The sequence below is a fragment of the Aaosphaeria arxii genome (genome assembly GCF_010015735.1).
Source record: "Aaosphaeria arxii CBS 175.79 unplaced genomic scaffold BU24scaffold_14, whole genome shotgun sequence".
Taxonomy (NCBI): domain Eukaryota; kingdom Fungi; phylum Ascomycota; class Dothideomycetes; order Pleosporales; genus Aaosphaeria; species Aaosphaeria arxii.
Genome location: NW_022983487.1, coordinates 113,530 through 134,725, shown reverse-complemented (window position 1 = coordinate 134,725; position 21,196 = coordinate 113,530). Strand labels below are relative to the sequence as shown.

Below are 21,196 nucleotides of genomic sequence, written 5' to 3'. Positions count from 1 at the left end.
TTCTCAGTCTTTGGAGTGTGTTCATGCCGTATTATATAGTGCAAGTCACTTCTTTGTTCGTGACTTATCTGATATGGCTCCGCTAAAGTTCGACCATTGATCTATTGTTCTATGGCCAATAAAATCAATGCTACATCCATTGGAGATGAAACCCTTAACAAGAAACTCTACATTGAATCAAGCAATAGATCTGTCTTCTAACAAAAATTGCAGGATATGTTCAACTCCTTGTACAGTCGATACTTTGCGATGTTATAAGACTGAATTGGCCGTCTAGTCTAGAATAATCTGATATTATTTCGCACTTTGTGCCGCGGTGTCCTGTCGCCAATTAGATCTTGATCAATCAGAACCCTGTAGCTATAAGACTCACAAGATAAACCTGGTAGAAGGCCAGCTTCACTTCTCCATTGACTTTGGTCAACCGTGCATAGGCACCCCAATCAACACTAGCTTCGCCGCCTGCCTTGAGGCCATACTGGACTGTGCCACGAAGCATGACCTCATCGGAATTGGGACCAAACGGGAAGATCTTCAAGGGATTGTGAATCCTGCTCGAAACTTTTTCCCACATTGACTTGCGAAAGGCGAGTATGTCTGCCAAATGTTAGATATGTTGAAACGGCAGATATGCGGACGTTCGCGTACCGGACGTTCCTTGCACCTGATTCGATGCCATGATCAGAGTGGCATCTTGTGTATAGAATTCTACATATTTCTCATGTGCGTCCGGGACATCTGACGCGGCATAGAAGTCCTCGAAGAACTTCTTGTACGCCGGGTCGAAGGGAATTGAGGGGTATTCGGAGGTATATGCAGACATGGTGTAGCAAGACCGTGTGAAGTGGTACAATGATGGTTCGACTGTCGGATGTTGATTAACAATGTCTAAGTAAATAAAATGATGGACCCCTGGTGTTTTTGATATCGGGTAGTTCACTGCTACGGGCTACATTACAAACAACTCGAAGCCGACGGTCACGGCGGTAGTTTTGTCATAGCGAGAGAGTGTTTCGATAGCCGTTTAGAATGCATCTGCAATGATTGGCCAGTATCGGATGTCGACGTTTCGGGCGGATCGGATAGCGTACCGAGGGCATCACCCGCCATCATCGAGCAATGCTTCAAGTGGAGGCATGACTATGCCCCGCTGTGCCTCCCCCGTAATCCAGGATGATTGATTGTCGGGACTGGGGATCCTTAAAAGTCCATATGATGTGAACGGATGCTGCTACTTTTTGTTCAATTCATTATTTCTCAATCGCAATCTTTCTCACCTGACAATCCTGTAGGTTCTGCTCTTACTTTGGTTTAGCTAGGAGGATCATCACTGCCCCTCCTTTGCAAAGCTTCATAATGGCCACGAACGGACTGAACGGCACGGCGCAAGGTGCTGTCAATGGCGATAGCAAGCCTGCCACTCACAGATTCAACCCCCACTTCACGCAAGCAGTAATCAATGCGACTGGACCCAAAGCTTCTCCCCGAGTGCGCCAGGTCACTTCGAGCTTGATCCAGCATCTCCATGACTTTGCGCGCGAGAATGAGATTACCGTAGATGAGTGGATGGCTGGTTTAGAGCTTGTAGGATCCTCCCTAATCTTGGAAGAGATCACTTTCTGACTATATCAAGATCAACGAAGCAGGACGCATGTCCACCGACCGCCGCAATGAAGGCCAGCTTGTGTGCGATGTTCTAGGCTTTGAGTCCCTCGTTGATGAGATAACCTATAAACTCGCTTCAGATGCTACCGACGAACCCACCTCAACTGCGATCTTGGGTCCTTTCTGGCGGGTAGACGCCCCTAAATTTCAAATGGGAGAATGTATAGTTTCTGGCATTGAATCGAAGGGAGACCGGACATGGATGCACGGGAAAGTCACAGATTTCAGGACCGGTGAGCCTATCGAGGGAGTTTGCTTGGATGTCTGGCATACCGCACCCAATGGCTTGTACGAGCAGCAAGACCCCGACCAGCCGGATATGAACTTGAGGGGTAGATTCACCACCGGCAAGGATGGAAAGTACAACTTCTACTGCCTGCGGCCAGTGCCGTACCCAATTCCGTTTGACGGACCTGCCGGAAAGATTCTGCAGGCATTGGATAGGCACCCATTCCGCCCGGCACACATTCATTTCATTGTAAGTCGATTGCTAGTGGACGGAGTCTCGAGGCATTCAAATATTGACAGATGTAGATTTCTGCACCAGGCTACAAGCCAATCGTCACACAGATCTTTGATCGCAACAGCAAGTACATCGAGGATGATGCAGTCTTTGCAGTCAAGGACTCGTTGCTTGTAGACTTCATTCCCATCACATCAGACCCGAAGGCTGACTTTGAGCTTCCTTACGATTTCCGATTGGCGACTTTTGAGGATGCAGCAAAACGTTAAGTCGCAGGCACGACTAAAGTAAACAGTATTGGGCTTGGCCCTCCAATTTAAGTAATTTGATGTTCTTTTTAATTGAGCGCCATGACTATTATGACCGGGAACCCTTCAAGTGTGTTACGCGTTATGTGTTATGGGGCCTTGTGCTTACGATTGATTCGGCATCATATTCATCATAAGAATATATATCGGCGATTTCACATAGGATTGTAAGTAAATGCTACGATGAATTTGATCATAAGTAGCAATCGGATCATGACTCTGCTACTCGTAGCTACAAGCAACCAAAAAAGGGGATTGGCTGCTATTTTATATGACCAAAGACGGGCGCCCTGGACATTTCCCCCGCTTGGAGACAACAATGGATTCCTTTCCCTACGGGTACTAACCTAGGTACATAGTATGGTGGGTGTAGCCCCGCCCTCGTGATTTCGAGATAGCGCGAGTCCTCGGGTTGTTTACAACGGGTATGCCTTGCCACAGTAGTCGATGTCATGAAACCCTTACCTTGTTAGGCGCCACGCCCTACGATCCTTGTTACTAATATCTTGGTTGACTCCTCTAATTCAACCGAGGTCATCTATCAAAGTCCAAAAGCTAGAAGTGTTTCGGTTCGGTCCTCAAGAATACATTATTTACTCATTCACATACGCCAATCTGCATTCAGATTGCTCATACACCAGGCGATTCCCTATCAAGGTTGAATTGCCTGTCTCTACCCACTCACTATTGCTCTCTGAACACAATCACTGTAGTTGCAGCTAAATTCACAGGTACAACGCAACAACTCACAACAACTGGAAATTGTTGAACAATCGACCGTATAGATAATCACTTACTTTGCTCTTGAAAACCCAGACTAACCATACCTCGCAGTTGAACGATTGAATACGATTTCCCCACCATCCCAAGAACACTTGTGAAACTTTTGAGAATTACATGGTAACATATCGCTATTATGACTGTTTCTAAGATTCCTCTAAGCAGATATCTTTGGGAGAGGTTCGTTGCTATGTACTACCGAGGTCAGAATCAATTACAAAGCTGAGACGTTTAATTATAGAATCCACCAACTGGGAGTCGATAGCATCTTTGTAAGTGCTTAATCTATATTCACGTATAGATGTGCCCTCTATTTTAATGCACCACCAGGGGGTTCCTGGAGATTTTAACCTTCAAACTCTGGACACCATTTACGACGTAAAGGGATTGAGCTGGGGTATGTGCTCTGCCACGCAATGTAGCTCCATTACCTAATGTTCCAGCAGTCGGAAATCAGAACGAGTTGAACGCTGCTTATGCTGCAGATGGATATGCTAGAATCAAGAAGGTTCCAGGTGTTTGTGAGTCCACACTGCCACCAGTTTGCGATAGAGAGCTCTAACCAGTCTTAGTCGTGACTACTCACGGAGTCGGTAGGTCAATGTCTTGACCAAGGTCGGACTATATGCTGATCCGGAATTGATAGGGGAGCTCAGCGCTCTCAATGGAGTTGCAGGTGCATACAGCGAACGTGTGAAGATGATCCACGTCGTAGGACAGACTCCGCGACCCATGCAAGAGAGGAATATGATGATCCATCACTCTATCGGAAACAAGCCTGACCACCAAGTAAGTATACCGTACCTAGTATAATCAGTGTCCTAATGTTTTACAGCTCTACAATCAAGCTTCCCGTGATCTTCGTCTTACAGCCGCCGAACTGTGGGACATCGAGACAGCGCCAGCAGAGATTGACAGAGTCATCCGTGAATGCATCGTGCAATCTGGACCCGTATACATCTTCATTCCTCTTGATCTCGGAGCCGAGGAAGTTTCGGCAGATTTGCTCGACACTCCACTTGATCTGACACCTAAGATCGACGAAAAGGCCCAAATCGCCGCCGTCGAAGTTATCCTTTCCGCGCTTTCTGCTGCAAAGAATCCGGCAGTGTTTATTGATGCTCTTGTAGACCGCTTCAATGGTAATGAAGAAGCACAGGAGCTGGTCTCGAAGCTGAATGTACCATTCTACTGCGCCAATATGGGAAAAGCTATCGTCGATGAGACCCACGAGAAATATGTTGGAGTCTGGAACGGTGTGGTGAGCACACCAGGATTGGACCGAGCTGCCAAAGAAGCCGACCTGATGATTACTTTGGGATACCTTCCCGCCGATACCAACTCCGGTGCATTCTCCCGCAAACTCGATGACAAGACAACTATACACATTGACCCGTTCGAGGTGGTAGTAAGTGCTCGCTTTTCTTTTTGTGACCTTGAGGGATCTTATTACTCACTATGACCCAGGTCAAGGGAGAAGTCTACCCAAACCTCCACATCAAACCCTTTTTGAACGCTCTGATCAAAGCCCTCCCCTCTCAACCTACACACAACATCCCAAATCCCAAGGCAGATTTCCCACAACTCCGCGTGCCCCTCGACAAAGACGCCAGCCACGTCACGCAGTCCTGGCTCTGGCCGCAATTCGAGTCCTTCCTGCAACCAGGCGACGTGGTCATCGGCGAGACGGGAACCGCCACCTTCGGCCTCTGCGACATATCATTCCCCCCCAACGTCCGCTTCCACACGCAGACCTATTACGGTAGCATCGGGTGGGCCACCGCCGCAACCTTGGGAATGGAGATAGCGAGGCGAGAGCTGGACGGCGAGGATCTGGGTCGCACTATTCTGGTCACCGGAGACGGCAGCATGGCGATGACGATCCAGGAGGTCGGGACCATGATAAAGCATGGCATCAAGCCGATTATCTTCGTCATCAACAACGCAGGATACACCATCGAACGAGTAATCTGGGGTGCTCATCAACGTAAGTTCCAATATCCCCAAGTCAATATGAAAGTAAAGGACTACAACGACGAAGACTCACACGCTAACACCCACCGCCACAACACAGCATACAACGACATCGTCCCCACTGCGTACTCGCACCTCCTCCCCCTCTTCCACCACCCCTCTCCGACCACCTCCTTCCACATCGGCCGCACCAAGGACGAAATGGCCCGCGTCTTCTCCTCTAAGACCCTCGCCAAACCGACTGTACTCCAACTCGCTGAGATCGTGGTCGAGAAACTGGATTCGTCATGGAGGCTTCCTGCGCTGCTGGCGTGGCGCGGAGGCGACAAGCATAAGCAATTCCTGACCGAGGCTGGCATCGTCGATACGTATGGTGGGTGGGGGTTGAATGAGCTGGAGGGTGGCAATGGGAATGGGGTGAATGGGACAAATGGTGTGGTCAATGGGAAGTCATGAGAATTGAGCGTATGTGGTGGTATGTAGGTTGCTGCTGCCGCCGCTGCTGTTGAAGAAGTAAAGCTAGCAAATTCGTACGATGGAAGTAAGAAAGGCATCTCACGCGGCCTGGATATCCAGCATTTAGAAGAGCACTTGAAGTCATGACAGAATGCTACTGGGGTAGCGTGTTGTGGTATATTTTGCATCGACCCCAAATCTTTTTTGGTGTCTCAATTTCTCTGCAGAAGCATCAGTTTTCTGATGCTATATTTCCTATGATTCTGAATGGGGCATTGTGAATGACGCCTTCGAACGTGTAAAGAGAAAATGTTGGCGCCAAATACTTCCAGAAAAACAGAATAGGACTCCCAAATGCCATGATGGTACATTGAATGCCAGGGTTGGCCGCCCCGCGAGGCCGATGTGACAAATTATGCAAATTGAATAAGCTCGAGAACAAAAACCCCCCCCACACGGCATCTAATCGCTATCGTCGTCGACCCTCGCTCTTTTAGCCGGCCTTGCCTCCTCCTCGGTCTTCTGTATGCCGTATCTTTTGCCGCCGGTCTTCTCGGCCTTGACCTCATTGATCATCTCGTCGATGTTAAACGGGTCATCCTTGTCCTTCTCGAACTGCACTGGTCCTTCTCGAGCCTCCTGGAGATCCGCGCCCTTGAACCCTTCCTTTGCCTTGCCGAGCACTTCGAACCGGTTGTTCTTTGTGATGCGGTCCATTGCTGCGCCAGCGTCCTCGCCGTCATCCTCCTGCAACGATGGCCGGTAGATGCTCGAGATGGCCTCCTGGGCGGCGAAGAGCGGCTTGTCGTATGCCTGATCTTCGTTGAATCCAGCGTCGAACCCGCTGTTCTGGTTGAAGAGTCGAGCGTCGTACATGGACTCGCCCGACTGTGTGGGTTTCGCAAGGCCGAGGGCAACCTTCTCGGAAATGTCGCGGTTCTGCTCGCGCGCGAGCATCTGGATGCGGCGCTCGGTGCCCATGCGGGACTGTCTGAGCTCGCGCTGGGCTTCTTGCTTACGTTCGCGGCGGGCGTCAGCGCGACGGCGGGCCTCTTCTTCTTCCTCGTCGTTGGAGTCGGATCCGGAGCTGTGGGAGATGGAGGAGCTGCGGCTGGAGCGGCGGCGACGGTTCTGGGAGGCGTTTGTGCGGTCTTCGCGTGCTTGTTGGGCGAGCTGGCGTAGGTGTTCTTCCTTTTGAAGCTTTTCCTTCTCGGCGAGGCGTTGCTGCATGACGGCTCGTTGTTTGACTTCCTCTCGGGCGTGGCGGTCGGCGGAGAACAAGGCTTCGGAGAATTGAGCGAATTTGTCGTTGATGGTCACGTCTTGGGCGGAGCGACCGTCGGCTGCCAAGCGCTTGTCTAATGGCACGGTATAACCCTTTGGATTCTTCCAATTGGAAATTGGTGGTGGGATCTTCCACATTTCCTGGTCTTCGGCCGTGAGCTTTCGTGGGGGGGAGTGGAGGACGGGAGGTGGTGGTGAGGGCGGTCCGCGGGGAATGCGCTTGTGTTTGAATTTGGGTGGCTCCATTGGGTCAATCTGTCGCTGTTGGATCTTGAGGATGCGTGTCTTGCCCGCAGCTTCGCCCATCTGCGCAGTAGGCTGGTATCGCACGAATGTGGGCTCGTCATCTTTACGTCCTTGCACGTTCTTTGGTCGCTGCGCTGCCGTCTGTCCCGTCACGAGTGCCTGTAGTGCCTGCGCAGTACGCCGTTTCGTAGCTTCGACATCCTCTTCGCTTGGTCGCGCGAGATCCAACTCGCCTGCATCTGCTCGTTGCCTTAGGGGTATCAAATCTATTCCTCGTGGTTAGCGCAGCCCAATCAATGTAGGGGAATTCATATCATCCTTACCTTTGAAACTGGCCTGCACTATCCGGCTCTCGCTGTGTCCACGCCTTGCAATTTCGTCGTATTTTGTTTTCCCCTCACTGTTTGTTCGCATAATCAGTGCGTTTGATGTCTTTTGCGACGACACGCGACCGAGGTCTAGGGGGTATTGCGCAACGTGAACTTCCTGCGAGTAAAATCAGCACTGGTATTGAAATGATCAATAAAATCTAGCCACAAAGAAAAGATGACTGCTCCGGGAACACTTACAGGAAATGCGCCTCCATCCCCAAAATCCGCAGGGCCTCGTGGCCGAAAAGATTTTGGCCGTGGGTATGGCGGAGGTCCGCGTTGTATGGTTGCGATCTGATTTTCATATTTCTCGACGTTTAGGATCGAGGCATTGGAACTCGAGAGAGTCTCTTCCTCGCCCGTATATCTGGGCTTTGGAAGCGACTTGGATAGTGATGCGACGGACATGGTGGCCGATATGTATCGAGTGGTTGTAGGTAAAGTGTCGCGCGAATCTCGCGACGGGGGCCAACGAGGATGCCTCTTGTGAGAGTACGAAAGTAAAGTTACGCAAGATAGATGATGGGCTCTTCCGTTTAGTCAAAGTAGAGATTGGGAGACGCGAATCCTCAAGATGGTGTGGGAGAGCGCGGAAGCAACGAGAGATCCAGTGACGAACGATGCCTGGCGAAAGTTTGGCTTGATGCCAAGATACGAGGTAGGCAGATGTCGAACTCGGGAATACTTTAGTCCGATGTGAGAACTATGATGGTCACATGACTATTCACTGCCATCATATTCATCACGTTCACCACAATACGGAATTGAGTGGGTGCATGACTGCACTGCCGTTCAACGGTCCGCGCGCGACGAGATCCCGTAACTGTAGCAGCCAGAGTCTGGATTTCCCTACTATGTGCTGTATAATTCCTCGTTGCTCGCTGAATTACCGTTGGAGGGAAGCGGAACGATAGACATTTGCAATGTCTATACAGGAAGAATCAGTTGCTTGAAGCATCTGTAGCCTCCTGACCTGCCAGCTTGAAGTCTAATTGCTTTCCGTGTGTCCTAAGGTGTAACGAGATCATGTGGTTCAGCCGGGCCAGGTAAGGTACCTATGAGATCACCGTGCGTACAGTGTTTGTTGGACGATAAGCCAAAAAGACAATTGCTACGCAGATCCTATCTCGATTGAGCGAAGGCAAAAGAAAATGCTGCAGACGCACACGGCTAATTGGCTACATTTCCAAAAGCATCGATATACATCGGTACCTACATTAGCTAACCGGGCACAACGAGCGTGAAAAAGGCTAATACTGCTCAAAGGAGATGCGTCCTTCAGGGGCATGGACCTCACGGTGACGGACGCGATATTTGAACATGTCGATTGGAGTTGTGGACAGTGGAGGTCGTTATCTGCTCCGTAGACGAGTGGGAAAAAGGGGTCAAGGGAAGCACGGGAGTACGTGTTGGAACATGCAGTTAGTTAGATTGTTTGAGGAAACTTGAAGGACTGTTAAAGCATACGAGGGATCAGATCCATGAGTTCCATCACCCGTTCCTGGCTGCACGTCACTTTGACTTGACAGAGTCCAGTGTCCAGTGTCCAGTTACCAGTGTCCATCAGTGTCCATCAGTGTCCACCAGTTACCCGTACAATACTTGTAGCACTAGTAATTAACGAGGTAGATAACCACTTGTAACTAACAGAAGGGAAAGAAAGGTCATGGATGATGGAAGGGACATGTCTCGTCTCGTCTCATGCATCGACCGAGCGTGTCTTGTTAAGGTTTAGGGTTATGGGTTAGGGAGGGCACGGGGGGGTTAGTGTGAATGGCTCGACTCGTGAAATTGACCATCTTTACCCTTCCCAACCTCCCCCTCAAATACTCGAGGGGACAAGCACACACGGCTCGGGAGGGCTTGCACCTTTCTTTCTCTCTTTTTGACCTTCTCTTGCAGCTCCAGAAAAGAAAATCAACCATGACATGAAACGACGGGACAATTGCGGGACATTGATACCGCGTTCCGTGCCGTTGAATACAGTACTCGTAATACCAACGTGCTCGACGCATACCTAGGGCATTTTTCTTTCCTCTCTCGAAAGAGGAGAGGTGAGGAGAGTAAACTGGAACTGGAACTGGGTCCACCCTTACCTTACTTGAATTATCTACCTTGTTACAGTAACGGGTAACGGAGCCTGGAGGGAGGTCATACAGCAATAATAGGTACAATACGCAAGGCTTGCCAGCACACTAAACATGCAATACCACGTACATTCTCGCCGGCAGTCGTACACCGGTGGACAACGTTCACCACTTCACTTCTCATCCTCTGCTACCGCCGCCGCTGCTGCTGTCAACGCTGTCGCATCCACTTCACCGCTACCCCGACACCCTCAGCAACAGCACAAGCACCAGCATCAGAGGACAAACACGGTGCCTGACGCGCCCACTCTACTGCGCCTACCCTCCTCCTCTACTACCAGTTCCCACTCCCATTCCCAGTCCCAATCCCAATCTCACTCCCAACAAGCCGCCCCCATACCCACGCGCACCCGTCGAGCCACAACAACAGGCCCCTCCACTCCAATCCTACTGATCCCCAATCAACCCTCCGGTTCATCAGCAACCTCACCTACCTACTTCTCGCCGCATCATCCTTCTACTTCCTCCGTCGCAGGCAAAGAGCCGCGCAGCCCGGGAAACGGTCGGTCGCCTGCATGGAATACCAGCGGTATCGATAACTCGCGCGGTCCACCAATCACCCTCATCACCCGTGGCATCGCAGCTGACACCGCGCGACGTCCACAAAAGCCCTCCAGGCCTGCTGATTTCGCATTCGCCCAACAACAACTTCTACAATCTGGATTGGTTTCTCCAGGTATCGCGTCTAATACCTCCACAGGTCGCAGAAGTCGGAGGAGTTCGGTGGCCTCGATTGACTCGTCGCAAGCAAACAATAACAATAACAACAACAACGCAACCCGCACCAACACCAACACCATAACAACAAACACACCACGCCTATCACGGCACAACAGCCACCAAACCACTGAGCCAGAACAGTATATGGCTCATAGCCCCGACGATTATTCTGATTACAGCTCGGGTGCGCGCAGCCACCCTGAAGAAGTGAACATGGACCATGGGAAAGGTGTCAAGGGCACGGCGGGAAACGACGGCGAGCAGGGCGAGGATCTCTTTTTAAACATCGCATCGGACACAGCAAGAGAACATGCTTTACGTTCTGATAGACTTCGGGTGAGTCTCCTACAATTGTTCCCGTATTCCGCGTCGATCCAGTGCCAGCGAATGCCCACAATTGGGCATGATTGATTGCATGCTGACCTTTCCTAGTCAAGACTTGCCCGCCCCAGCAATCGTCAGTCTTTCCCCACCGCCTCTTCTGCACAGTCCAACACGACAACACAGCAACCGAGCAGACTTCCCTCTGCCACGGACGCAAAATCCACGGCGACACAATACAGGCGAGCTTCCGCATTTTCTACCGTTTCACGAGCCCACCGCGAACAATCGCCAATGTCGCCTGCACCAGTTCTTGATACACCGCGCACGTACCAGAATGAGCTCTCGCCGAAGCGGTCTTTCTCCGTCAAGAAAGACACTGAGCTCTCGCCGCACCAGTTTCTGAGCCAACTCTCCAGCTCACGGCGGCGGCCTTCCAACCCAGAAGTCACACACACACCTCCGAACCGCACATCGACCTACCGACCTTCCAACCTGAACTATTCAACACCCAGAGCGCAGCCCGAGACACCTCAAGCCGAGGCCCGCCAGGAAACTGCATCTCGTGTTGACGGCACAGAATCTCTGGACTCTACTGGTGCCGCCACCTCTGTCTGGGACGAATTGGACGAATTGAAGACTAGGATACGACGGATTGAACTCGGCGGCAAAATCCCCGCAACGTCGGGTGCGGTGGTAGCCAATGCCACTGAGCGACCGCGAACTGCAAATACCTCGGTCACCACGGTCTCGTCTTCTCCGAAGCAACAACGAAAGAATAACGCTTCACCTCCGGAGTCCACCGCCGGCACCAGCACCCCACAAAGGACACATCCACTCCTGAGGGATGCTCTCGCCAAGGCCAGACAACATGTTGCCCCACCAGTCTACCGTTCTCTCGAAGCAACGGCCACCGAAGCATTGGAGCTTGCGGAATTAACTGGAAGTGCGGGACCACAGGGAAACCTCCAAACTGTAAGCTCAGTCTTGCACGGCGCCTCCATCTCAGATAGGCAGATTCGCCGCAAAGCCGACAGCATCTGCCGCAGCCTTACAGAACTTTGTATCGAATTGTGCGATAACAAATCCTCAATAGCAAGTCCTGCAATCCGTTCAATCAATGGGGCTCCAACCCGCCGCCTAAGTGTACAGATCAACGGCGCCGAGTCTCCGACTATACGACCCAGTATCGAAGAAGAGAGTGATACCATTCCACGAAACAGTCCAAGCCGAGCAATGTCTCGGATTGAAGCTCGAAGGACCAGTCTTATGGCCGGGAACCTGAATGGAAGCCCTCGCGAAGCAAGCTACGAACCTCTTACTCCTTCTCAAAGTGGAATTCCTACCAGGTTAAGCCGAGCCGGTACAAGTCTGCAGCGAGCGCGCCGAAGAGACGAAGAAGAAGATGATGACGACCCAACCCTCCGTGTTCCATCTCGTGCAATGACCGATTTCAGAGATATTCGCGCTAGTACGAACCACACGAAGCGGTTCAGCAGAGAGTATACGTCTCGCGAGCAGCTTCAGGAACTTCAGCCCGGCCCGGCGTTGCAGCAGCACACCTCGTCCCTTCGTCGGCCAACAATATCGGGCGCGGAAAACAATTCTCTATTGTACCAAGACGATTCAAGATTCCATATTGAGCGACGGCGCACGCCTGGCTACGAAAAGCCACTATCTGCTGACCTTGGAAGTCGCTTAGTACAACCTACCACTAACTACAGTGCCCATAGAGCATCACTGGGTGCTCAGGGCCTTGGACGCAACACAAGTGTGAGCAGAAGGGTCCGAACAAATGTTGGCGAGTGAACATATCGAGATCAACACATTAAAAGTTTTTCCAACAGAGTTATTGACGATTGTAATGAAACACATATATACCCCGCCTACTTTCAGGCCGGCGACATGCAATGGCAAAACCTCCAGCCATAGACCATCAGCATACAGCGAGAGCATTGCGTCCGACCTATTCCCGTCCCTCGCGGAAACCATACGGGACCATTCACCATCAACCGACTTCTTTCTCCCCGCTAGTGCCTTCCTCCAAAACATCTAGCTGGCTTTCTTTTGTGCAAACTTATTGCAGATTCCCTAAGCGGCTTACTGGCTATCGCCGAAGAGTACATTACATTCTGTGGAAGGGGTTTAGACATATCCCTATATTTGCAGCAGCATGGCATAGTCCCCAAGCAAGCGATTTTTTCTACAGTTGTATAAATAGTACAGCATCATTCAGGCGTTTCATTTTTCCCTTTTTGGACAGGACACGTTATCTGTCTCCCCTTTTGACAAAGGAGTGGATATACCAAAGTTTTATTTTGTGTGGAAGGGCATCCTCGTTGTAGTGTAGTGTAGCATCTGGTATCAAACACAATGATGGACCTTGTATCAATTGACCGGCGAGCTACCTTGTCAAGACAAGAACCTGTTGCATAACTCTGCGATATGCCATGGGTGGTGTGGAGCAGCAGGACCAATGTCTGAGTACCTCACTTGACTGTTCCATGTCATAGCCGCCACATCGTGTAATTTCCTAACTTGTCGAAGATAAACAATTGAAAAAAAGATAAACATCAACACTATATTATATTCCGTACCAACAAACTAAGTATCAATTATGCAGAAGACCAGTCCCTATATGTGTAATCCCTTTCCCGATCTAACCTTGTGAGTAACAAAAACTTCCGGTGGTATCATTGTATCTCCCATCCTCACCTCATAACTCCTCCCATCACTGACCTTCACATCGAACCCCACAACCTCACTTCTTCCCAGCCGGCTCATCGCCCCCTTTCCCACCACCAAACAATCCCCCAACATACCCACCCGCACTCTTCGCCCCTCCGGCGAGACTACCTCCCGCCCCCTTAATCCCCTCCACAGCACCGCTGCCATACCCGCCCAGCGGACCCTGGCTCTCGAGGTTCCGTCCCTGCTCGTCTTTCCCGCCCCGCTCGGCGCGGTTGACGCCCTCCTTGGACACCGCGTCGCCGAGGGGTTGCGCGAGGCCGCCCTGGCCGACTTGCCCGCCGACGAGATTGTTAACGCCGTCTTGCAGGTTGTCGACCTGCGATACGCCGGTTATTTTCGTCTTGTCGAGCTGCTCTGTTGTGTCGTGCTTACGTTAGTGTATGGAGAGGGAAAGGGAAAGGGTGAGGGAGGATGACGTACGTTTCGTGGCGTAGGAGGCCTTGTTGTCCTTTGTGAACCACTTCAGATACTGGTCCTCCATCCAGGGGACCCAGGAGTCGTACTGGCGGCTGTAGAAGTCCGAGGCCTGCTGCTTGTAGGTCTTGGAAGCGGCTGGCTGGTTGTTGTTGGATGCCATGTTGTCAAGGGGAAAGAGTTTACTTTGGGACGTTATGTATGTATGTATGTGTGTATGTGTGTGTGATGCACGGAACGAAGTGGAGGTATATTGTAGAGTTGTTTATTAAGAGGTTGTGTTAAGACAGTGTTTAGGTGGGAATAGTTGATAGAAGCTGTTCTCGATCGGGCAGATCTGACTATGATATATGTATGCTCCGCCTTGTCCCCATTCCAGCCCTAACAATCCTCCGATAGGCAGTGATCTCATACCCAGAACTACGGATGGGAATCTGGGAACGGGAGCCCAGCCCTTGCGGCTGGTGCTGGTGCGTGTGGGCACGTAACGATCGATGGGTGGGCGATGTGATGCAGGCATACGTCATGCGGGTCATAGACAGATGATCGTCCCGCGTGTTCGATTCGGTGCAGTCGATGCTTGGCGGGGACGGTTGAGATTCGTAGGCCCGCAGTGAAAAGAGATCCAGAACGGTGCAGGATGTGGCTTGCGAGGAATGCAATGACGCACTATTGCTTAGCTTGATTTTTTTTTCCCTTTAATGATACTGGCAAGGACACGCGGGTGGGATTATGCCATGTGAAAGAAACAGGTTGGGAGAGCATGGTCGGTCCGATTGCAAAGCAGATATGAGGTTTGAGATAAAGTGTAATGAGATGGAACTTGGATATCTGATTAAATTCCTGGATTGGGGGTTGCAGAAATTCGCTGCTCAGGGGAGGATAAATGAACCTAGGACGCCCATAGCATAGCTGAAGCAGATAAGTATCGGTCTGTATATTATTCTGTAATTACGCCAATGCAGGCAATTTCAGTGATATCTGATTGATGTGTATGAATGAATCGCCTTTTCCAGTATCAGCTTCCAGTATCAGGAATAAGTCCTCTTGCCTGATCTGAGACCCAGAACTCCCAAAAATGCCCTAATGAACAACTCCTTGCTATGCAGACGGGCCCCATGTAAGGTCCTCGAAAAGGTAGAGTATCGAATGAAAGCGCTTCATCGAAACAGTCTCCTTCCTCCAGTCCTACCCATCGTTCTCTCCACTCCCTCCAGACTCATACCAGCGAAACCTGCACCGCCTCCTTCTCTATCCCTCTTATAACGTCTGAGTGCTTCTCGTAGATGTGCTGGTGTCAGAGGTCCCTTGTCTTCCTGCTTCAGCCTATCCTGTAGCGATGCACCTTCCTCGATCGCTTTCCAGTAACCCTCCTTTTGATCGATATGGTAAGGTTGCAGACCTGATGCATGAAGCTCTTGTCGCGTAGGTCTGGCTTCCGGGCGATGATTATGTGGGGCGTGGAACCCTTCCTTGAGCAGCGTGGGTGGAAGATTGGGGTTGGGAAGATGTGTGCGAGAGGCAGCCCATTCATCTCGAACGGCCAGGGCGCGGTCCACGAGCTCTCCGACGAAGCCCTTGGAATAGGAGGTCACAGCGATGATGACGGGGTGCGGGACGGATTGAGAGAGCGTCTGGTTCACGAGTTTGCGGACGATTTCTCGCTTCAATCGAATACGTCTGTAGGTTGCGTAGCGGTCGGATTGATTCGGGTCCATGGCCTCCATGAGTATTCTATAAACCGTGATTAGCAATCAGCATCCAAAAACACCACTTCAGTGTCATCTTACCGCTCATGCTCTTTCTCCTGCTTCTTGGACGCCTCAGTAGCTCTACCGCCCTCAAGAACAGCATCCATCTCCTCTTCCAAATCATCCTCCTCTTGGTCCTCCGCATTCTCGGCCTCTCCATCAGCCCCAGTCGCACTCCTGTCATCGCCTCGTCGCTTTGCGCCCCGCATGCTGCCCGTCACACTCAAGGTATCTCCATCCTTCCGTTTCCTCTTCCTGCCTCCTGCGCCGTTCGCGATCGAGCCCGTCGCGACGCTATCCACTGAAGGCGACCTCGAATATCGCAAAGGCGAACCGGCGATCTCTGATTCCGGCGCAAACGAGTTCCGTAGCTGCGACGGCTTGCGCCTTTTGGATACCGCGGAGTTGACTGAGGAGATGGAGCCGCGCTTGCGAGGGATGTTGATCTGCGGCACATGGGGTGGTGAAGCCATCCCGGGGCGTGGTTATCCCTCAGCGAAGAGGGTGGTGAGTAAAGTTGAGAGAGTCGTGTGGAGATTTGCGATTCGTAAGTCTTTGCGCGTTGCGCGTGAAGCTCGCTGGTTTGGTGTGGGTATTCGTATGGGTTGCGTTGGTTGGTTGACTGATTGATGATAGCTAGTTCGCGGAAAACCGTTGGTTTCGCGCGAAATATCGCCAAGCTGACCGAGCTTCCGCCGCACAAGGACGTGTGTCTATGTCATCGATATCCGGCCTGTCCCATTTTCACTGACCGTTTGCGAGTTAAGTATCCCATAGAATAAGTTCGTTTCTATTTTCAAGTAAAGTACAAAGGTCAGAATTAAGAATATACCAAGTTATAGCCATTCACATTCACCCTCTCTACATCCTCACATTTGCGCACCTATACTTGCTTTTTATCTATCTGCACTGTAGACTTTCTACCACCACATTTCTTACCCGAAATGACATCAAACTCCAACTCCACAACCACAAACGGCGCAACAACGAACGCATCACCCTCAGTCTCAGAACTCCCGCCAGCAGCCATCGACCTCGCCACTAAACTCTTCGACCTAGCGCGCGAAGGCAACACCGCAACCCTAGCCGCGTATATCCAAGCCGGCGTGCCCAAGAACCTCACAAATGCCTCTGGCGACACACTGCTAATGCTGGCGTCCTACCACGGCCATGCGGAGACGACGAAGGCGCTCGTGGACGTGGGCGCCGACCCGAATTGCATGAACGACAAGGGGCAGAGTCCGATTGCGGGCGCGGTGTTCAAGGGGTGGGATGAGGTTGTCAAGGTGTTGTACGATGGAGGGGCGGATCCGAGACTGGGGCAGCCGAATGCTGTGGATTGTGCGAGGATGTTCAAGAGGGAGGATTGCTTGAGATTGTTTGGAGAAGAGGGGCAGGTCAATGGTGGTGGGCCCTGAAGTGCGCTTTTTTTATATCACGTAGCCATGTGTATGAATAGAAAGAATGATGGTCATCAAGTCATGTCAACACGAATGCATACATGTCATATGAGTAAAGAGGGCGCAAGAGATGTGAACATTAAAGGGGAAGATATCATTCATTCCTCATTTGGGATATTTTGAATTTCATGAGCCTGCTAGCCAGCCCGCCCAGAAAATACTTGTCATTGCCTAACCATCCATTTGCTAGTTAAAAATTTTTGAGAAACCGAAGAGCCGAAAACAAACCAACGCTTTAGTTGGTGTGAAGGAGCTCATCGAACTTCTCACCGGCCCTCTCGCTCTTGTCCTGCTCAACCTTGGCCTGTCCGAGCTGGTTCTTGGAGAAAGCGGCGGCGTAGGGGTTGAGGCGGAGTTGGACCTGGAAGTTCTTGAGAGGGTTCTTCTTCTGGACGACGGTGCGCTTGGAGATGGCGCTGCCGCGGACAGGTCGGAGAACGTTCTGGACTTCGGAGGAGTTGATGATCTTGCTGAGATCGGGCTGCTTCATGATGGCGCTGGGGAGGAGGAAGTCCTTCTTGAGAGCAGAGGCCTCGGTGGTAGATCCGTAGACCTTGTCGAGGGCAGAGAAAGCGGAGGAGGTCCAGACGATGAAGCGTCCGAGGTGACCACCAGGAGCCAACTGAAGGAGGTTCAAGGAGTACACGGAAGAGGTCTCAACACCGGGGATGTTGCGGAAAGCAGTGACGAGCTCCTTGCCATCCTCATCGGGGTTGTAGACGACGAGAGGACCGCGCTGCTGCCTGTGGCGGCGGCCACGGAGCTTGCCCTTACCAGCACGGGTCTTGCGGGTGTTCTTGACCTTCTCAACGTCGGCACCAGCACCGACAGCCTTGAGGAGGGCAACAGCCTTGGAGGTCTTGGCGATGGCACCGTCAGCGAAGGCAGTCGAGGAAACGACGAGAGGAACCTCGGGGACGGTGGAGATGTTGTGGCCACGGGCGAGGAGAAGAGCAGAGCTGGTGGAGGCAGCGAGAGCGGAAGCAGTAGCGAAACGCTTCTGGTTCAGGTTGATCTTCTGGTGCCACTTGCGCCAGACCTTGGTGGGAGCGAACATGCGTCCAGAACGGCACATGTTACCGAAAGCGGCCTGACCAGCACGGTGAGTTCCACCACCGGAGACACGGGGAATACGTGCAACGGCACGTCCAGTACCCCAGGACTCAGCAGAGGTCTGGTGACCGGCCTTCTCGGAGCTGGATCTCGATGTTAGAATGAGGCTCTTCCTCTCATGTTCAATTTAAGGAGACATACACAGCGTAGGGCTGGCGGCGGTTCTTGGCCATGCCGGAGTGGGTGCTGTGCACGATATCCGGTCGGATGGGGCTCTGATAATCTGTTAGTCTATTGTTCCTTGTTGAGATATTTCGAAGTCTGATGGTGTTGAGACTGAAGCGGTGGAGAAATTTCGAAATCATGCCGAGCAATGCCAAAATCATAGCCGTATGTCTTCCATAGGTAATTTACGACTGTCCTGTCATGCAAAATTCCCTCTGCGCACACAGCTTCCGAAATTTTATTAACCCAATCTCTTCCAGCCGATGCAGTTGCCCACTTGACAGTGTAAACCTTTCCCAGGCGAAGACGTATGGCATGATATGGCTCGCAGATCGAATGCATGATCGATAGAATGTTTCGAGTTTCGTAGAAAAATCTGATCGGCTTACCTTGAAGACATTGGGGAAGGCAATGGTGTCCTTGGAGGCAGAGCCGTCCGCACCGATGATGGTAACGCTGGGACGAGACATGGCTGTAAAAAAGACAATGATGAATTAGTATCTTCCTTCGACGTGAATTGCAATTTTTGACGGCATTTCTGGACTTACCTGCGGTGTTAGTAAAAAACCTGTGAAGGGGTGTTGTCGCGGCTGGATTAGTATCTCGAAGTCGACGTTGAGATTTTGCGTGGGAGCCAAGACTTCTGGGTTCGCTAAACGAATAATCACGTAATCAGCCTAGCGATTGCATTGAACCTCCATTTCACGACACAGATAATGCGATCAACTGAACGCACGCGCAATAAATATGCGAAATTATTTGGAATGAGCTATGGGAATACGACTCTGGTCTTCTATTCCTCTGCACTTTGAGGTTTTAGTCGGATCAAACATGCGGCGCCTGGTCGAATATCAATTGCAGCACCAACCACCAATAATCCTGGAGCATTTGAGAAGCCCAACTAAAATCGTAGAGCGTCCAGCTTGATGCCAACAAGAACTCGTTATCTACTTGTACTTATCCAGATAGCGTAAAATCTTGGAGGGAAACGAAGGGACCTTGACTGCCAATTCTAGTTACCACCTTTCAAAGGGTTCCGTAGCGACACGTAGTGGAACGCACCAAGGTCGCCAGCAACATATCATCCACCAAGTATCGTGATTAAAAGATATCTCAAATAGAAGCCTGCTTCCTTCCACACCATACTCATTCCGAGGTCGAAGCAGTGCTGATGTCGACACCGACTCTTTACCCAGGGCATGCGTGCAAGTTCTAAGGGGAATAGAAAACTCCATTGGCTCGACTTGAGGCGTCAGCTAGCGTCAGAATAGTAGTTAGCTAGGGGATATTCGAAATATCGCAAATCTAGATATGAATCATTTCTCCTAAGTAATCAAGTCGTCGCGTCTATAATATAGGAGGTTGGCTCTACATTGATACATTGAAATTGTAGGTTGGGGGTTGATGAGAACGGGCTGACTGAAAAGGTTGTACATTTCGAAAATGACCGACAGTGATAACTAGGAAAGAAGTTCAGTAGAATGGTCTGGTGCTTCTTAATTTGGATTGGAAGAGTGGTTTGGTGTTGGTACTGCATAATGTAATGGCAGTTTGATATATATTCAGCCACTGGCATGCCTTACCACCTCACTTTACATAGGGTGTTCGCAGCGTTAGCACTACAGTCAGTCAAGCTCCACTTTCTCAAACCGATATACCAGTTCCTGAACCGAACGCAATGTATAGGAAACATGGTATTCGTCAAGACCTTTCGCCCCAAATATATACCTCATCCTTAAGGCTTGGGAGATATGCAACTTCAGACTCGCTAGGTAAATGTCCTGGACGAACAAACCGGATTCAAAATATATGTTCTCAGATCATATGTGTTCGGGCTCCGGTGAAAAGGTCCTATGACTCACTTACCCACTCGCAAGGCCGCAGCATCGAGGGAAGCGTTACATAGTCTACAACCGGCGCGAAGATCGATCCTTCCATTCTTCAGGTCTCGCCTATTAAGAATAAAATTAGAATGAGGCATGGTCTACGAAGAAGAAAGCCAGCGAAAAGCAGAGATGTGGAAACATTTCGGTCGCAATCCAAGGCCATGTCCGATCGAGTGTCGGAGACTTTTCTTGTCAAACGGGGTCTTCGGAAGACCGTTGTTGGGTTTGCTTTTGTGCAAGTGGCCCGGCCTGGATCTTGCATGTTGCGAAGAGAGGGATCCGATGGGAGATCACGGAAAGGATCTCCACGCCGGAGAGCCCGGGGGAAGATGAACCCAGTGGCGATGAGAATTACATAACGAAGGATCTCGTTTGGGTGAGATCGATGCCTACCGGGCTTTAGAAAGTGCGTCGCAGATAATGCATGGTTTAGATGGGAATTGGAAACGCTATAGCAGTGCCTCGACGGGAATGGTTTGCGGTGCAGTGCACAAGGCAGCATGTGAGGCAGAGAGAAGCACGAAAACGGTCGCACATCAGAAGGAGCCGGCCCTGTCGAAGGTGTCACGTTGCCTCGGAACGAGGGAAGGGAACCATCATCGAGGGCATGTAGCGCGACTGTCAATGAGTTCGAAGTATTTAAGCATCATGAAACCAGTGCCCAGAGGCCTTGTCGCGGGTTTGAGCATGTTCACCCCGCCAACGAGGAGGGTTGTGGCTGGACTGGGGAGCCTCATGTTTCAAGTCGATGAGTCGTCGGACAATTCCTGCGTCGCCGGTGACAGGTGATAATGGAGCGGTGAATTATTCTTTGACTTTTTTTCACCGTTTTCACCGGGTGGCCGGCGATGGAGACGTGCAGAAGGACGCGTTTGATCGGAGTCGGGGCGTCCTGCGGCAAGGCTGGGCAGGATGGGAAGA

At 51.1% G+C, this 21,196-nt stretch overlaps 10 protein-coding genes across 10 annotated transcripts; 5 read left to right on the top strand and 5 right to left on the bottom strand.

The window, feature by feature from the left end:
- Positions 1-346: 346 nt before the first annotated feature.
- BU24DRAFT_358898 (uncharacterized protein) lies at positions 347-823 on the bottom strand (the record flags this gene model as incomplete). The annotated part of the gene is made up of 2 exons (XM_033524015.1): positions 347-597; positions 649-823. 2 exons carry the CDS (start codon positions 821-823, stop codon positions 347-349), a joined length of 426 nt encoding a protein of 141 aa, XP_033377519.1.
- Positions 824-947: 124 nt separating this feature from the next.
- On the top strand, positions 948-2,532 carry BU24DRAFT_401852 (catechol 1,2-dioxygenase 1). The gene is made up of 3 exons (XM_033525507.1): positions 948-1,584; positions 1,634-2,143; positions 2,200-2,532. The coding sequence occupies exons 1-3, from the start codon at positions 1,357-1,359 to the stop codon at positions 2,395-2,397; spliced, it is 936 nt and encodes a 311-aa protein (XP_033377518.1). The 5' UTR covers positions 948-1,356; the 3' UTR covers positions 2,398-2,532.
- An 820-nt stretch (positions 2,533-3,352) lies between these two features.
- BU24DRAFT_401849 (pyruvate decarboxylase) lies at positions 3,353-5,646 on the top strand (the record flags this gene model as incomplete). The annotated part of the gene is made up of 9 exons (XM_033525506.1): positions 3,353-3,396; positions 3,458-3,488; positions 3,547-3,613; positions 3,663-3,737; positions 3,789-3,809; positions 3,863-4,005; positions 4,052-4,624; positions 4,684-5,203; positions 5,291-5,646. The coding sequence occupies 9 exons, from the start codon at positions 3,353-3,355 to the stop codon at positions 5,644-5,646; spliced, it is 1,830 nt and encodes a 609-aa protein (XP_033377517.1).
- A 325-nt stretch (positions 5,647-5,971) lies between these two features.
- Positions 5,972-8,109, bottom strand: BU24DRAFT_83639 (pre-mRNA-processing protein 45). Its single transcript, XM_033534693.1, has 3 exons — positions 7,746-8,109; positions 7,500-7,662; positions 5,972-7,442 (listed from the first exon to the last, which is right to left on the bottom strand). Exons 1-3 carry the CDS (start codon positions 7,953-7,955, stop codon positions 6,109-6,111), a joined length of 1,707 nt encoding a protein of 568 aa, XP_033377516.1. The 5' UTR covers positions 7,956-8,109; the 3' UTR covers positions 5,972-6,108.
- A 2,737-nt stretch (positions 8,110-10,846) lies between these two features.
- BU24DRAFT_358794 (uncharacterized protein) lies at positions 10,847-12,544 on the top strand (the record flags this gene model as incomplete). The annotated part of the gene is made up of 1 exon (XM_033524009.1): positions 10,847-12,544. A coding segment is annotated over one exon (1,698 nt), but the record flags the coding sequence as incomplete, so codon positions are not given.
- An 858-nt stretch (positions 12,545-13,402) lies between these two features.
- On the bottom strand, positions 13,403-14,152 carry BU24DRAFT_83576 (uncharacterized protein). Its single transcript, XM_033534691.1, has 2 exons — positions 13,907-14,152; positions 13,403-13,840 (listed from the first exon to the last, which is right to left on the bottom strand). The coding sequence occupies exons 1-2, from the start codon at positions 14,061-14,063 to the stop codon at positions 13,497-13,499; spliced, it is 501 nt and encodes a 166-aa protein (XP_033377514.1). The 5' UTR covers positions 14,064-14,152; the 3' UTR covers positions 13,403-13,496.
- A 564-nt stretch (positions 14,153-14,716) lies between these two features.
- On the bottom strand, positions 14,717-16,282 carry BU24DRAFT_428707 (uncharacterized protein). The gene is made up of 2 exons (XM_033529548.1): positions 15,691-16,282; positions 14,717-15,634 (listed from the first exon to the last, which is right to left on the bottom strand). Exons 1-2 carry the CDS (start codon positions 16,122-16,124, stop codon positions 15,061-15,063), a joined length of 1,008 nt encoding a protein of 335 aa, XP_033377513.1. The 5' UTR covers positions 16,125-16,282; the 3' UTR covers positions 14,717-15,060.
- Positions 16,283-16,646: 364 nt separating this feature from the next.
- BU24DRAFT_325049 (ankyrin) lies at positions 16,647-17,048 on the top strand (the record flags this gene model as incomplete). The annotated part of the gene is made up of 1 exon (XM_033522969.1): positions 16,647-17,048. A coding segment is annotated over one exon (402 nt), but the record flags the coding sequence as incomplete, so codon positions are not given.
- Positions 17,049-17,158: 110 nt separating this feature from the next.
- BU24DRAFT_428706 (uncharacterized protein) lies at positions 17,159-18,957 on the bottom strand. The gene is made up of 4 exons (XM_033529547.1): positions 18,938-18,957; positions 18,779-18,861; positions 18,366-18,439; positions 17,159-18,307 (listed from the first exon to the last, which is right to left on the bottom strand). Exons 2-4 carry the CDS (start codon positions 18,857-18,859, stop codon positions 17,347-17,349), a joined length of 1,116 nt encoding a protein of 371 aa, XP_033377511.1. The 5' UTR covers positions 18,860-18,861; positions 18,938-18,957; the 3' UTR covers positions 17,159-17,346.
- Positions 18,958-19,113: 156 nt separating this feature from the next.
- Positions 19,114-19,813, top strand: BU24DRAFT_428705 (uncharacterized protein). The gene has a single exon (XM_033529546.1). It carries the CDS (start codon positions 19,161-19,163, stop codon positions 19,314-19,316), a length of 156 nt encoding a protein of 51 aa, XP_033377510.1. The 5' UTR covers positions 19,114-19,160; the 3' UTR covers positions 19,317-19,813.
- The last annotated feature ends 1,383 nt before the right edge of the window (positions 19,814-21,196 follow it).